The following is a 16,497-nucleotide window of genomic DNA, read 5'->3' as shown; positions in this document are numbered from 1 at the left end:
TTGAATAAATAGTAAATATTTTACTTGAATAATTATAAAATAAAAATATTTTCTTTTAATAAAATAAGTATATTAGAAAGGAAAAAAAATAATTTTTCTAATAAAAATAGAGAAATTTAATTTCACAATTGACATTTTATATTTATTGGTTCCTCTTCATCTTCTAAAACACCTTATGCTCACACTCGCTCCCACTCCTTATTCTTCACATTTACATCATAGTATGTTTAGATTATGCTCAAATTCTTTTAAGATAATGTTTTTTTTTTACTTTTATCAAATACAATAAAATAAATAAAAAACTTTTTTTTTCAGATTTAAGAAAATATTTCCTAACACATGCTGAGTGGAAAATAAAAGAATTTTTTTTGAATATAAGTTGTCCATCAACTAAACAAAAATGAAATTATATTCTATTTATTACAACTCAAACTCAGTAGAAAAAGATCACTTTGTTTTTTTTTGTATTTGAGGATATGAGCTAAATCCAAAATAGAGTCTAACCATGGCAGCAACAGCTCTTCTCTCATCTCCTCCATTGCCTTCTTCATCTAATCCTTCTATCCTTTCAACTCCCTTAAAGTATTCCTCTTTCTTTTCATACTATTTTCTTTATTTCTTATTTACCTCTAACAAAAAGATTTCATTTTTTTTTGTTTTGTTTCTTGTAGAAAGCAGAGCAAGATTCTGCGGAACCAAAAAAAATGTGGGAAATTCAGGGTATGTTCAGAGTTTTGCAAAGAACCCACTACCCAATATGGGGTTTCCAGAAGGGACTTGACCTTCATTGCTCTTTCCTCTTCACTCTCTCTAATTTTCCCATTTTCAGGTAAAAAGCTGTAAAGTTTGCATTTTTGGGTGTCTTTGAGTATAATTTCAATTTGGGGGTGGGATTGTTTCTGTGAATTTATTTTTTACCTTATCTCTGCTGCTGTTTCAGTTTTGTAATGTTAGTGATAAGATGAATATCAGCATTGTCATTTGAAGTCACTTATTAGTTATTGACATTATTGAACTCTCTCCCTGTCCCAATAAGTTAGACCCTTTTGGCGGTAGCTAGATTTACAAGTAAAATGGATTATGGCCATACAAAAGATATACTCTCTCTGTCCATTTTTACTTGTCCGCTATTGACTTGAGTAACTTGACATAACCCTCAAGGAACAATATATGGAATGCCAATTTTACTATATCACCCTTTGACTAATAGTTAATAATAAGTGATAAATTATCTCGCAGTTTTCCAAACTGGACAAGTAAAAGTGGATATCTATTTCTAGTATAGTGGACAAGTAAAAGACTAAAAGTGGATGGAGCGAGTAGTTGACTCCCAATATAGTAATAGTGTCAGACAAATGATAAAGATTAGTTACATGTTAAAGTGTCTAGTATATTATTTTGAAATGTTAAAAAGTGGAGTAGTTAGTCAAGGAGATGTCAACCATGTTTGAAAGTGTATGCAATTATACTAGATTAATTTTGTTTGAACAGTTGGAGGGAGAAAATCCTTAAATAATGGGACAGTCTTATGATAATAACTTAAACATGCATGCTTAGAATAGTTATTAGAATAATCTGGATAAAGGAGAAAACAATATAGTTTTTAGTTTAGGAAGTGGTCAAGTATATCTGGATGGACTAAGCACGAAAGTCAGTCATGTAATTAGGACTCAGCGAATAGCGTTTCACCCTAGATCTTGTTACTGCAGATAAACCTTTAGTCTATCATTGGATGTCATGGATGGAAAGGAAGGGAAATGAGTGATAAAGTGTAGCATTGGCATTTCCTAGTTAGATAGACTACCTTAAAATGAATCAAGATGAAAGGTGGCGGAGTGTTGGAGAGGAAGGAATGATATAAATATTGCAGCTGATTCAAAATCAATGCTGGGTGTGTGGATGTTATCTGGACATCCAAGTCAGACAGTTACATTCATATGCTGAAAATTACACTAGGTCATCTCCTAGTTGATTGAAATTATATATAATTTCTTTTTCTGGTAAATGGAAGAATGATGAGTCTTTTTAACAGCAACAGGTGAAACAATAGTGATGCTGAAGGGCTATGTTGCCCAGACTCTTCAAAAATGTCCCAAGTGTCGGATCCTTGAAAAAGTAGTGCATTTTTGGAGGATCCGACACGGGTGCGGCAACATTTTTGGAGAGTCCGAGCAGCTTAGCTGAAGGGTATATTGTCTTCCTTCCACTTTAAAACTAAGTGAAAGAACTTGCTGGGGAGGGCTCCTTGCCGCTTTCTCAGTGATATGGATTAAGTACATCATTTAACAGGATATTGTTCTGAAAATTATGCCCCACTGTCTTAAATTTTTAAATACAAGTTAGCCCAATTAAACATTTTGGACTCATCGGCCCCGTGAACTCTCAAATTGGTGCAATTAGGTACTTCCTTCCATTTGTCCTCTAAGTTTAAATACTTGTGAATTGCAAAGCAGTAGCTACTGCTTTTTCCAGAAGTATATTCAATANCACTAGGTCCTCTCCTAGTTGATTGAAATTATATATAATTTCTTTTTCTGGTAAATGGAAGAATGATGAGTCTTTTTAACAGCAACAGGTGAAGCAATAGTGATGCTGAAGGGCTAGGTTGCTCAGACTCTTCAAAAATGTCCCAGGTAAGTGTCGGATCCTTGAAAAAGTAGTGCATTTTTGGAGGATCCGACACGGGTGTGGCAACATTTTTGGAGAGTCCGAGCAGCTTAGCTGAAGGGTATATTGTCTTTCTTCCACTTAAAAACTAAGTGAAAGAACTTGCTGGGGAGGGCTCCTTGCTGCTTTCTCAGTGATATGGATTAAGCACATCATTTAACAAGATATCGTTCTGAAAATTATGCCCCACTGTCTTAAATTTTTAAATACAAGTTAGCCCAATTAAACATTTTGGACTCATCGGCCCCGTGAACTCTCAAATTGGTGCAATTAGGTACTTCCTTCCATTTGTCCTCTAAGTTTAAATACTTGTGAATTGCAAAGCAGTAGCTACTGCTTTTTCCAGAAGTATATTCAATAGTTGCGTCGTATAGATTGTCGTTGCTGAAAGTGGAACCTTCGGATGGTTAAAACTTGAAAATTTAAGTAGATAGTTAAATACATGTCTTTGGCAACTGAATTCATCTGGGATTGAAGTGTATTACATAGGTTGGTTTGGGGCAGCATGATTTTGTGTATGAACATAGTTGAATTTTTATCCATATACTTAGCTTAATGTAGAGATCCCTGTTTCAAGGGAAAATATTGTAATATTGTATTGCAGCTTTCTAATCGTTTTTAGGTTTAGTGAAGAGAGATTTTCTTGGCTATATGCAGGTTTAACTGCTGAAGAAGAGTTGAAAATGGGTTCGTCTGTCGATGACATAAATGCCTATTCCTACTTGTATCCTATTGAAATGCCATCTAAGAAGTTCGTCTTCAAATGGTAAGCAATAGCTTTGTTACTAGGTCCTTGTCTTCTTTCCATTTGTCATGTTTCTTTGAAATTGAAAAAAGAAAAGAAAATCATTTAGTTGGAGTTGTTGGTTTCTTATGTAATTTCATACTCAGAAACAATGGGCGTGATAATTTTAGACCAAAGAAGCCTAGACCTTTGAAATTCTAATGTATTTGTCATCAAACTTTGGAAGAAAAAAACAAGTTGCTGAAGTACACATTCAAATCCTTCTGTACATTTGGATGGTCCCAGGGGACTTCAGGGATACACTCTACTGAAATCCTATCCCTGTATTCAGCTTTTAAGATCTAATCACGCAAGTGAGAACTTCCAGTTGTTTTTCACTTGCCAAAAAATCTGTATCCATTTGATGTCCAAATCCACTTCTGTTCTGTATAGTACGGCTTCCATGGACACAGTATCTGCAGCTCACTTAACAACCATTGTGGATTTGTTTTTTCTTGTGGTTTTTGTGTGAACTATATAAGAAAAATATTATTGAATTGTTGTTCTAATTATTACATAGAGAACCCTATTTATAGACACTATATAATACAATTCCTTACCAAATAGGAGACTATAAACTATTCCTATTTTGTGTAGGATTGTGTTGACCTATTCTATTCTAACACTCCCCCTCAAGCTGGTGCATACAAATTATATGTACCTAGCTTGTTACAAATGTAATTAATACGAGGACCGGTGAGGGACTTGGTGAAGATATCTGCAAGTTGATCATTTGACTTCATAAATTTGGTAACACTATCACCTGAGAGTATCTTTTCTCTTACAAAGTGACAATCAATCTCAATGTGCTTAGTCCTCTCATGAAACACTGGATTTGATGCAATATGAAGGGCCGCTTGATTATCACACACAAGTTCCATATGACCGGTTTCTCCAAACTTCAGTTGTCCAAGCAACTGTTTGATCCAAACTAGCTCACAAGTTGCTACAACCATTGCTCGATATTCTGCTTCTGCACTGGATCGAGCAACCACACTTTGTTTCTTACTCTTCCATGACACCAAATTACCTCCAACTAAAACACAATATCCGGATGTAGAACGTCTATCAAAGGGTGATCCTGCCCAATTAGTGTCTGCATATCCGGTGATATGCTCATGGCCTTGATCCTCAAAGAGTAGTCCTTTACCAGGAGCTGACTTTATATATCGCAGAATACGAACAACTGCATCCCAATGACTATCACAAGGAGAAGTCATAAACTGACTTGCAACACTCACAGGAAAAGAGATGTCCGATCTAGTCACCGTGAGATAATTCAACTTTCCAACTAACCGTCTATACCTTTCAGGATTATTGAGTTGCTCCCCCTGTCCCGGAAGGAGTTTAACATTCGGATCCATAGGAGTGTCAATGGGTTTACATCCCATCATTCCTGTCTCCTCAAGAATGTCTAAAGCATATTTGCGTTGAGAAATAACAATACCTGATCTAGACTGAGCAACCTCTATACCGAAAATACTTCAGTCTACCGAGGTCTTTAGTTTGGAAATGCTGAAAAAGACACTGCTTCAAATTAGCAATACCAACTTGATCATTACCGGTGATAACGATATCATTAACGTAAACAATCAAATAAATACACAGATTTGGTTCTGAATGCCGATAAAACACAGAGTGATCAGCGCCACTACGAGTCATGCCAAACTCTTGAATTACTGTGCTGAACTTTCCAAACCAAGCTCGAGGAGACTGTTTCAGACCATAGAGTGACCGACATAATCGAAGTACAAGGCTACTAGACTCCCCCTGAGCAACAAAACTAGGTGGTTGCTCCATATAGACTTCTTCCTCTAGATCACCATGCAAAAAAGCATTCTTAATGTCCAACTGATAAAGAGGCCAATGACGAACGACAACCATAGATAGAAAAAGACGGATTGATGCTATTTTGGCCACAGGAGCGAAAGTGTCACTATAATCTAGCCCAAATATCTGAGTATACCCTTTAGCAACAAGGTGAGCCTTAAGTCGATCGACTTGACCATCTAGACCAATTTTGACCGCATAAACCCAACGACAACCAACGGTAGACTTACCAGTAGGAAGGGAGACAAGCTCCCAAGTACCACTTGAATGTAAAGCAGACATCTCATCAATCATAGCCTGCCTCCATCCAGAATGAGAAAGTGCTTCTCCTGTAGTCTTAGGGATGGAAATAGAGGACAAAGATGATACAAAGGCATAATGGGGTGAAGATAAACGATGATAGCTCAAGAAGTATAATGTGGATTAGTGTTTCGAGTAGGTCGTATACCTTTTTGAAGTGCAATCGATTGACTAGCAGGAGGCAAGGCCGCAGTGGGAGCAGGGTCCGGCGCATGACATGAATCATTTTAGACTATTGCTGGACGTGGACGCCGATGGTAAGTTAGGAGTGGTGGCACAACAACTGGAGATGGAGAAGATACCGTAGGTCTCTCAAAAGTCGGTACAGGCAAGACCTGAGGTATAGGTAAGACCTCAGAGATATCAGGATGATCAGAAGATGTGTAGTAAGGTTGAGATTCAAAGGATGTTACATCGGCAGACATAAGATATCGGCGGAGATCATGTGAATAGCAACGATACCTTTTTTGAACTCGAGAGTAACCAAGAAAGACACATTTAAGAGCACGAGGGGCTAATTTATCTTTTCCTGGGGCTAAGTTATGAACAAAGCATGTGCTCCCAAATACACGAGGAGGGATAGAATTGAGATGTGACTGAGGGTATAGTATGAAATGTGGAACCTGATTCTGAATAGAAGATGAGGGCATTCTATTAATTAAATAACAAGATGAAAGGACTGCATCCCCCCAAAAACGCAACGGAACGTGGGATTCAATGAGGAGAGTGCGAGTAGTCTTAATGAGAAGCCTATTCTTTCTTTCCGCTACACCATTTTGCTGAGGAGTGTATGGACAAGATGTTTGGTGAATAATTCCTTGGTCAGACATAAACTACTGAAACTGGGATGATAAGTATTCTAAGGCAGTATCACTACAAAAAGTACGAATAGAAACACCAAACTGATTTTTTTTTCAACAAAGAAACTTTTGAATATAGAAAATAACTCAGAAGGACCTTTCATTAAGAAAACCCAAGTACATCTCGAATAATCATCAATGAAACTAACAAAATAACGAAATCCTAAGGTGGAGCTGACTCTACTAGGGCCCCAAACATCATAATGAACTAATAAAAAAATAGACTCTGAACGACCCTCAGTACCACGTGGAAATGTGGCACGAGTGTTTTCCCAAGTTGACAGGACTCATAATCTAATTTGGATAAACTAGATAAACTAGGCACCATCTGTTGCAGTTTAGATAGACTCGGATGTCCCAAACGTTTGTGAATGAGGTCCCGAGGATCTGTAACAGAGCTTGCTGTGAAAGAATTTGAAGAGGTAAGATAGTAAAGGCCTTGCGATTCATGTCCTGTGCCAATCGTCTGTCCCGTATTGCGGTCCTGCATGAGAAAAAAATCATCAAAAAAGGTTATGCCACAATGTAGGGCACGTGTCAAACGACTAACAAATGCCAAATTAAAAGGAGAACTAGGGACATAAAGAACAGAGTCTAGAGTGACAGAAGATAGGGGTGTGACTTTTCCAACCCCTTTTGGTTTTGTTTGTATCCCATTGGCCAAAGTAATAGCAGGAAGAGATTGTAAATAAACAATATCTAACAGAAGTGATTTGTTACCAGAAACATGATCAGAAGCGCCTGAGTCCATGACCCATGATCCATGAGTATTAGACTGTGAAACACAAACAAAAGAATTACCCGCAACAGCAACATCATGTTGAACAACCGAAGCTACTTGTGGAGACGTTTGCTTACTTGCTCGATATTGAAGGAACTCATCATATTCTTATTGAGCAATATGAGCATTATGGGATGGTCGATCAGGTGGAGCAACAAATGCTTCTTGTGAAGATGTATGCTTACTTGCACGATTACGAAGGAACTCATTATATTCCTTTAGAGTAGCAGGATCATAACTGGGTGGTGGACCATGCAAATTATGACATATGTCATGAGTGTGTCCAGACTTGTGACAATAACTACACTTGGATCGAGGTTTTCCAAGACGACCTCCTCCTCATCGATTCTCCATAGATTGATATGCTCGTTTTTCTATGGTTTGATATGCGAGAGCAAATGAGTCAATGGTCGGTGATGAAACTACTTTGTGGCTGGGAGGCGCGGCAAGACGAAGTAGACGAGAGAATAATTCATCAACAGTAGGAATAGTAGGACTAGCTAAAATCTGATCATGCACTGAATCATGGTCAGTAGAAAGTCCAACAAGTGTAAGAACTAGAAACAACGTTTGTGTGTGTTCTTGTTGTTTGTCCACATTTGTAGAGATTGGCATCAACGTGTCAAATTCCTCCATGACTGCTTGTACTTGACCCAAGTAAGTAGACATATCAGATTCTTGTTTCTTTAAGCTAGTCATTCTAGATATCACATCATAGAATCGAGATATATCATTAGTATATAAAGCACGAGCCTTTTCCCAAACTGAATAACATGTTTGGGATGAGCGAAACAAGGGCATCAACTTGGAATCGATAGATCGCCATAGGAGACTACATAATTGAACATCAACCTTCTCCCATTGTGCTATGACTTTATTATTTGTCTCAGTCTCACTAGCCTTTGCCTTTTCATCTACCACACAAGTATTGTTGGTTAAGTGATCATGAACGCCTTGCCCCTTGCACCATAACTCAACCGAGGAAGCCCAGGCTAAATAGTTTGAGCTTCCCATTAATGGTTCTGAAGTGATCATAGCACTTGAACTACCTATATTCTTGGAGCCAAATCCCTAAAGACATTATGAATTTCGAGAGAGGGAAAAAAATAAAAAGACAAGGATGGTCGGAATCTGGAAAAAAAAAGGTGCAGTCGCCGAAAATTAGGTCTGACTGCCCGAAACTGGTCGGAATAATAATATAGATATACAGTCTGCCTCGGAATGGAGAGGCAACCTCAATGAAAAAAAAAATTGGTCGAAAAAATTGGCCGGAAAGTGTCGCACGCACCGGCGCGTGACGCACGTGGTGACGCGAAGCTGGAACTGCCGGTGGCGCATGAGGGCGCGTGACACGGTGAATCTCAAAGGAGCCCACTGGGGTTTGCTCGCCTGAGTGTTCCACACCTTGTGGTGGTGTGGGTTTTCGCACAACACTTGTAAAACAAGACAACAATGCAAACCAGCCGTTGACAGTCACCGGATTCTGACCCTTTTTTTTTATTATTATTATTTTTGGGTAAGTTTCTCACCAATGCTCTGATACCATGTGAGAAATATATAGGAAAAATATTATTGAATTGTTGTTCTAATTATTACATAGAGAACCCTAATTATAGACATTATATAATACAACTCCTTACCAAATAGGAGACTATAAACTATTCCTATTTTGTGTAGGATTGTGTTTACCTATTCTATTCTAACAGTTTTATTTAGTACTATGCAAATGAATTGTCCATGTAGTTTTCACCATATGAAAGAAAACCTCTATTTTCATGCACTGCATCCTTAATTGTAGGAACCTCACTCTTTTATCTATTTGAAGGGTGGAAACCAGAAAACCGGAGCGTTATTCATCAGCTGCGCCACTATCACGTAAGTCGGTGTATCCTGTCTCCCGTTTCAAAGGAGGAGATACTAAAAATATACTATAATCATTTGGTATTCTGGTTGGATGTTAGGGAAGTCACTAAACTAGGTAAAAGTCCCAACCGCGCGGCAAGTGTCTCTGAGCACCGTTGCCCTATTATAGTCTACTTATACATACTTCAGTTATCCCAAAAAAGGAAAAAAACAACACTTGAGTCACAACCTTTAAAAATATGCTTTTTATTTTTGATTTAATGATTTTTTTTCATGTGTTGACATATCATGCAGCTGATGCACGCCTTCGCATTGTGTCTGAACGAGTTGACATCATTGATAATCTCATCATTTCTGTTTCGGTAATTGGTCTGCTCCTGAATTGGTTCTTGCTAATTTTGACCATGTTTCCGTTCTTTCTTTGAGACTTAATGCAATATATTTGTTCAGATAGGTCCTCCCAACTCACAGTTCTTGAAGTCAAAGGAGAAAAGTACATGGAGTGCAAAGGATGTTGCTGATTCTGTTTTGTCGGATAAATCTGCTTTGGTAATTTACTCTATATTCCTTCTCCAAATTTGACTCTGTGTCTCTAGAGGCAGCAAATACATAATTGAGTCTAGCAGTATATGATGTGGTTTTTGGTTTGCATATCAACCCCCAGCTGTTTGTTAGAATATGCTTTACTAGTTCATCAGATTTTCAGCTTCTTCTTCTTCTTTGCCAATACAATGTGTAACTTATAGATTGTTCGGTTTGAGAATAAATGATACTCTCTCTGTCCCAATTTATATGACTCACTTTCCTTTTTAGTCGGTCCCAGAAAGAGTGACACATTTCTATAGTTCGTAATAATTTAACTTTAAAATGCCATTTTACCCTTAATGAAATGATTTATAGCCGCACAAACATCTATCACTTATTTTAGACCACATGTTTCAAAAGTATTTCTTTCTTTCTTAAACTCCGTGCCAAGTCAAACTAACTCATATAAATTGGGACGGGAGGGAGTAGCAATTTTGAACTGATCACCTAGCGAAACCAATTAAGTTGTTCATGTATCCCAAAATTTCTTGTGAGAGATTCGGTTACATAAACTCTTATGCAGATGGCACATTGGTTGGATCATTGCATATATTCTTCCACCGACTGCCTTATAAAACTTCCTGAAGTGCACAGCCATTCTTTATCCTTTTCTTTTGCATGATTTTCAAGATAAATCCAACATGATATCTGTGTGAGGTAACATTTTCATATGTTTCTACAGCGTGTAACCTCAACACAGCGATTGGCAGAAAGTTCACTTCTTGATGCACATGCTTCTGTAGTGAGTATCTTTTCACTTGTGTGTAACTGTGTTATACATTTTCATGAATTATTATTTATGAGTTCTTGGGCCCACTTTGTGTTCGACATGCACTCAGTCAGCTGTTCTCTTTTTATAACAAATTAGATTGATGGTGAGTCCTATTGGTACTATGACTACCTTGTTCGGAAATCACCAACGAAAGCAGCAGTAAGTTTCCTCTTTAATTTAAAAAAATCTATATCCTGAATGACTTTCTACGATTCTCATATTTCATGTTGTAATATGCAGGCTCAAGAACCGAATCTTTTCCGCCACTATGTTGCTTCAACAGCTGAACGAGATGGTAAAATTGACTTTTAGTTAGTGATTATCTTATTTTACTTTTCGCACGCATAATCTTTTGGTGAAAATAGAAGTGTATTTTGTTAATAGGAGGTACTTTTCCTTTTTGGGATGTAACTGTGGTATTTATTACCATAAACTTGCTAGTTTCTCCTTTAGCTAGTTAATGCAATATTTATGAAATAATTGTTTCATTAACTTAGCATTCTTCAGGTGGAAAAGGTCATCTTATGTGCTGACTTATTACTCATGATTTAGAGTACTCCCTCCGTTTTATTTCATGTAAACCTATTTGACTAGGCGGAGTTTATGGAAAGAAAGACATACTTTTGAACTTGTGGTCTTATACATTCCATGGCATTTTTATGGCCATTAAATCATGTTTTAAGGGTAAACTAACAAGTTAAAAGTTATGTTGTTTCTAAATATATAAAAGTGTCATTCTTCTGGAAACATACTAAAAAGAGAATATAAAAAAGAGTGTCACATAAAAGGGAACAATGGATGTTACCTTTCTCAAAAAAAAAAAAGGGAACAATGGGTACTAAAAATCTATTCCTTTTGGTTTGGTTTGTAAGCAAGTTATACTGGGATTATAATATGAGGATTAAATAATGATGGGATTCCTAGTGAATATACTTTTATTGATAGAATCTACAATAGGGGACAAGATAGGTAGAGAGAAGAGAAGTGGTTGGTGCAGATAATAGGAACAAATTTGTGCGATATTTCAGAATTTCCAAGTAAAAAAGGAAATATGTATTTATTTCAATCAGTCATGAATGCATGCAGAGAACATTAGAGAGCAAAGGAGGGGGTTGGATACTTAGAATCTCAACAAGTTTCCTAAATCTATCAGTATAAATAAATGTGAGATCCCTATAGGCCCTAGGGATAGATGTTCTGATGTTGCACCAGGAGGAGAAGCAGCCATCTCATGGTGTTTCCGTCCGCCAATGTGCGGTTTGTGCCGCCACTCGCCCCTTTACCCTCCATCTTCTCCCCTACAGAGGTCTCCCTCGCCATCTTTGCACCGCCTGTGTACTGGACACCCACCCTGGTTCCTTCTGTCCCATCTGTTTCGATGTCTTCCTCCACAAACCTCCTCCGCCTCACCTCCGTTTTCTATGCTTAAAATGCCCCTCTATCTCACACCTCTCTTGTGTCCCTGATGTTGCTTCCTCCTCCCCTGGTTATGTGTGCCCTCGTTGTTCTAACCCTAATTTCACTTTCTTCTATGTTACTCCCAATCACGCTAATAACACCATTGAAACCAACCCCCATTTGTCTAAACAGTTGGTTGCTGCTGCTACCATTGCTTCTGAGTCTATCCATAATGCCGCCGTTATGGCCAGGTTTAATGCCGACATTAGGGTCAAGGAAGCTCTGTCAGCTAAGGCCGAAGCTGCCCAGGTTTTGTGTAGGATAAAGAATCGGCTGGACAACCAAGAGCATCTGCTTGGTTCCAAATTCTCTCCCATAGTTGTTTCTGATACTTCAGATGACGATACAGGGGAAAACAGGATACAAGAAGCAAAAGGATGCTTGTCTCAATCTTCAGATGCAGATGATTGCGATACCCTTGATGATTAGCTTGAGTAGTTGCAATTCTAAAACAATGCTATGTAAGGTTTTTCTTTTTCTTTTTCTGTTGTGTGGCTGCTGGCATCTTGCAACTACACTCTATTTTTGAATGCTCGGCTATTTGAGGGGCTGTTCTTTGGCGAATAGAGGAATTGGAATTATTCATTCAACTGTATCTAGCTTACTGTTGATGCCTCTATTTCATTTTACATTTTCAGTGTCTTGAGTTTTATTAGTTGGCATGTTTTCTTCACTGCCGTTTTTCCTTTTCATTACTATTTTGTTTTGCTTCACTTGAGCTGAGGGTATTCCGAAAACAACCTCTCTACCTCCATGAGGTAGGGGTAAGGTCTGCGTACACTCTACCCTCTCCAGACCTCACTTTGTGGTATTTCACTAGTATGTTGTTGTTATTGTTTGGTATGAACTATATCAACTTGGATAAACTTTTTTTGTCAAAAAAAACTTGGATAAACTTTTATTTCCAATTTTAATCTTGGTTTTCTTAACAGACTTTGGGAGAACAGTTTTGGAGATAGGCAAATGTGTCCTTTTGTTATTTTATCCTGGGATTGTTACTGATTTGGGGATGTTATCCCGCATAGAGTGGGGTATAAATAATACCACAATTGTGGTATAAACGATCCCGGAATTAGAAGTTCTACTAAATGCGGGATAAATTAATTCCAGATTTTATCCTGAGATTGTAATCACTTATCTTTGTAACCAAACAACCCTTTAAGATTTTCAGTTGACACTCAAGAAGGGTTTTAAAAGGTGGCGTAGAAAGGCGTTTCTGGTTTGATCTGGTTTCTTGGACATGACTGATCATTATTCCTCAAGCATATATTGTTGGGTTGGTACGAGGGTAGTTATGACTTCATTGCACTATACAGACTATTCTTGCTTTAATGTTTACAGATTTTTGGTCTTTGGCCAAGAATAAAAGAATCCTATGTAAAAACATATTGAGGACAATGACCTATCTTTTGGGTGTACATATTTCTGCACACACATGAATTTATGAGGTGCATATCTTATATCTTGAATTAAAAAAATTAAGAATATATTGTCATTCTGGTCTTAAAACTGTTTTCTATATTTACTTTGTCTAATAAACAATTGATAAAGCTAATAAGTCTTCTTTGAATAGTTCAGAAATATAAATGTATGTAATAAATTCAAGGTATGTTGTACCTTTAACCAAAGTGATGTGCTTTAGTAATTGCATCAGCATATTCCTACATAAGATATTGACATAGCAATTAGAAGACGCGTCTTAGTAATTGCATTACCATTTTTTCTTGATGACTGAGAAATGGGTCTGGGCCCAACCCTTAGAACCAATTGAAGCCTTCAAAACTTGCGATAATGGGTCCGGTTCTCTACCCTTCTCCACTTAAATACTGTGCTTAGTTTGGATGATGCAGGGATCGAACCTTGACCTATGTCACAAGTCTCTCAACCTTTGCCACTTAAACCATGTTCTTGGGGGCGCATCAGCATATTCATATATTGACATAGTAACCTGACAACTGACTAGCTTATATTGAAATACATTTCAGTAGGTTTGCTGGTTAGCTTATTGGAGAATGCTTGTCATTTCAGGTTATTTGTATACTCTTAGCGCTTCCACTCTTGGCAAGCAATGGGAAAAAGTAAGTGGTTCTATCTTGTGATTTTCCTGTAGAAATTTATCAAGAACTTATAATATCACATAATGGCTATATTACTTAGTTGTACAGTACTCCAACATCACCCTTACATCATCAAGGGCACAGTGCAATCTATAGATATTGTTTGTACGTTCCCTTATAAGATTCAATGAAAGACATTTCTTTTTGTGATGATCTACATCACTGAAGCCTTCTTGTTTTACGGGATCAATTTATTATTTCTTTTAAACAACATGGATGCATAAGTTTTTTTTTTTTACATGGAGGCATAAGATTCTATCATAAAGACAGCAATTCAGTGCACTAAACTCCCAATATGCGCGGGATCTGGGCAAGGGCCAAACCACATTGAGTCTATTATACATAGCCTTACCTTGTATTTATGCAAGACGCAAATCTCGTAATGCCTGTGTTACACGGAAACAACTTTAACCATTACGCCAAGGGTCCCTGTTCATAAGATTATGTTTTCTTGACCTGACTAAAAAAAGCACATATGTTCACACTGTCAAGTTCCACATTTGTTGAGGAATGGGTTGTGGCCTCATTATTTAGTCTTACATAGTCCTCCCCTCGTGAGTTAGCTTTTGGGGTAGAGTTAGTTCCAAATTCCATTTCTTAACATGGTATCTATGTCAAACCTTTCGATCCTTGTTGGTGTTTCTCAATGTTGGACCCCTGTGTTATATTATACATGCTCGAGTTGCCCGGTCCTGGGTGTGTGAGGGAGTGTCAATCTTCCATTGGTTGAATGAATGAGTTGTGGTCTCCTTATATATAGTCTTGGACATTTCTCCCCTCGTGAGCTAACATTTGGGGATGTGTTAGGCTCAAAGTCTATTTGTTAACACACACGCAAAGAGAAGGCAATATATTCTGACTTCTGAATTAAAATTCTACATTTCTTCTTTTTAGGTGCACACTTTTGGCATGACAAGGTTTTGCTATATGCAACAACTAAAATCCCATCTTAGAAAACTCCTTTCACCTTTTTCTTTTCCACCCCCCTCCCCTCCAATATTTATGCTATGCTGCGAAATTCATTACATAGTCCTTATTATGCAGATGGGACCCTCCTTAGAAAAGACAGTGGCATCTTTCCGACTTCTTCCTCCTACGGAAAGCTATGTCCCTCCCTACAAGGATCCGTGGAGGTTTTGGTGATTGCATTTCAAGGTGTGGTTAGGATTAGCATTTTGTCTCCAGATAGCAAGGAGTCAGAGATCCAAATGTTGTTAGCAAATGAGAAACAACATTGCAATTCTTTTTTATTTGATAAGGAAAATAGTATCAAGCTGAGCCCGAACTTGCAACCAGACGTGTGCTAAGCAATTTTGACATGATCCTTGTGTCAAATGCCAATGCAGCTGCTATACGTTTGTGAGACAACATTGCAATTTTTGGTGCAGTGATTACTACAAATTCTTTTAGGGTCTCTTTGCTTGATAATAGATCATCTCCAGGCTTGATTTTTCTGCAGAATGCAGTAGCAGTTTGGTTGGGAAGACCTATTCTATGTAATCATTATGTTTCTCTGAAATGACAATATATTTTGAAAAAAAATGAACTGCTTGTGTGCTTGAATACACTTTTCTTCAGTCTGCGCTTTGGCAAAGCCACTCCTGCTATTAGTTTCAGCAAAACAAATGTAGCACATAGACTAAAAACTTTTAGGGGAAGGGTTTAATGTTTCTATTAAACAGACGTGGTAACTAGCAAGAACTTATTGAATCCATCGTTTGGGCTCATAATAAATTAGAAGTTGCTCTTGCAACTCAGCCGAGAGCTGGTAGTTTGGGATGGTGGTTGATATGGTGCACTAATCTAAATTACTTTTGAGTTTACTATGTATGCATATCATGAAACAGACAATTAGGTGTTTTGGATAAGTTTACAAGCTAGTTAAATCAATTCACAAGTACTTCATTTATGCGGTAAGCGAGACACCAAAAGTGCTTATAACCAAAATTGTGAAAAGTTCACTAATTTATCCCTAATATCTTGTGATCTTGAAAATACTTTTCATTGCCCCTCAATTCAACTTCAATTGTTTGCCATTCTTCTTATAAGGATACTTTCTAATAAATATCTCCAAGAGCATTTTAAAATAAATTTGCATCATTATACATTTCAACCTTTTACTGTTTATTCATAAAATTAATTTTTATTCTTAAAATGCTCTTTCATAAGCAACTTCCGATTAGTCAAGTCAGACGTGCTACTACTTTTGTATGCCAATCATGCCAGTAAGTATTTCAATTAAGCGGAATGTAACTGAACATCATCTGATTCCATACATACTAGTAATATTTATATGTGAATTTAGTCTAGATTTCAAATTTCAATCACTTTGTTTATTAAAATAATTAGCAAGCCCAAATTATATCAGCATACGTACAAGCTTAATTTGAAGGATATTCTAATTTTATGGATGCTTCAAAATTTATACTAAAGTTTACATGAAGCATTCGTGTTGGTTTCAATGACTGTTGAATTCAAAC

General features: G+C 37.3%; 2 protein-coding genes across 2 annotated transcripts; both read left to right on the top strand.

Moving 5' to 3' along the window:
- Positions 1–430: 430 nt before the first annotated feature.
- On the top strand, positions 431–15,580 carry LOC125841566 (psbP domain-containing protein 5, chloroplastic). Its single transcript, XM_049520719.1, has 11 exons — positions 431–582; positions 672–829; positions 3,325–3,433; positions 9,048–9,097; positions 9,380–9,447; positions 9,536–9,634; positions 10,353–10,412; positions 10,539–10,601; positions 10,683–10,737; positions 13,929–13,978; positions 15,062–15,580. The coding sequence occupies exons 1-11, from the start codon at positions 506–508 to the stop codon at positions 15,158–15,160; spliced, it is 888 nt and encodes a 295-aa protein (XP_049376676.1). The 5' UTR covers positions 431–505; the 3' UTR covers positions 15,161–15,580.
- LOC125841567 (uncharacterized) lies at positions 11,269–12,727 on the top strand. The gene has a single exon (XM_049520720.1). It carries the CDS (start codon positions 11,643–11,645, stop codon positions 12,327–12,329), a length of 687 nt encoding a protein of 228 aa, XP_049376677.1. The 5' UTR covers positions 11,269–11,642; the 3' UTR covers positions 12,330–12,727.
- Positions 15,581–16,497: the final 917 nt, after the last annotated feature.

This window comes from Solanum stenotomum, chromosome 10 (assembly GCF_019186545.1).
Source record: "Solanum stenotomum isolate F172 chromosome 10, ASM1918654v1, whole genome shotgun sequence".
In the NCBI taxonomy this organism is placed as follows: domain Eukaryota; kingdom Viridiplantae; phylum Streptophyta; class Magnoliopsida; order Solanales; family Solanaceae; genus Solanum; species Solanum stenotomum.
Note: the sequence above shows the minus strand (reverse complement) of the source record. Positions and strands in the feature narration are given on the sequence as shown.

Excerpts from the sequence above, each read along its gene's own strand:
- LOC125841566 (XM_049520719.1), top strand. The coding sequence starts at position 506 with ATGGCAGCAACAGCTCTTCTCTCATCTCCTCCATTGCCTTCTTCATCT. Across the intron at positions 3,434-9,047 it reads AAGAAGTTCGTCTTCAAATG|GGTGGAAACCAGAAAACCGG; the intron begins GTAAGCAATAGC and ends ATCTATTTGAAG. Across the intron at positions 9,098-9,379 it reads ATCAGCTGCGCCACTATCAC|CTGATGCACGCCTTCGCATT; the intron begins GTAAGTCGGTGT and ends CATATCATGCAG.
- LOC125841567 (XM_049520720.1), top strand. The coding sequence starts at position 11,643 with ATGTTGCACCAGGAGGAGAAGCAGCCATCTCATGGTGTTTCCGTCCGC.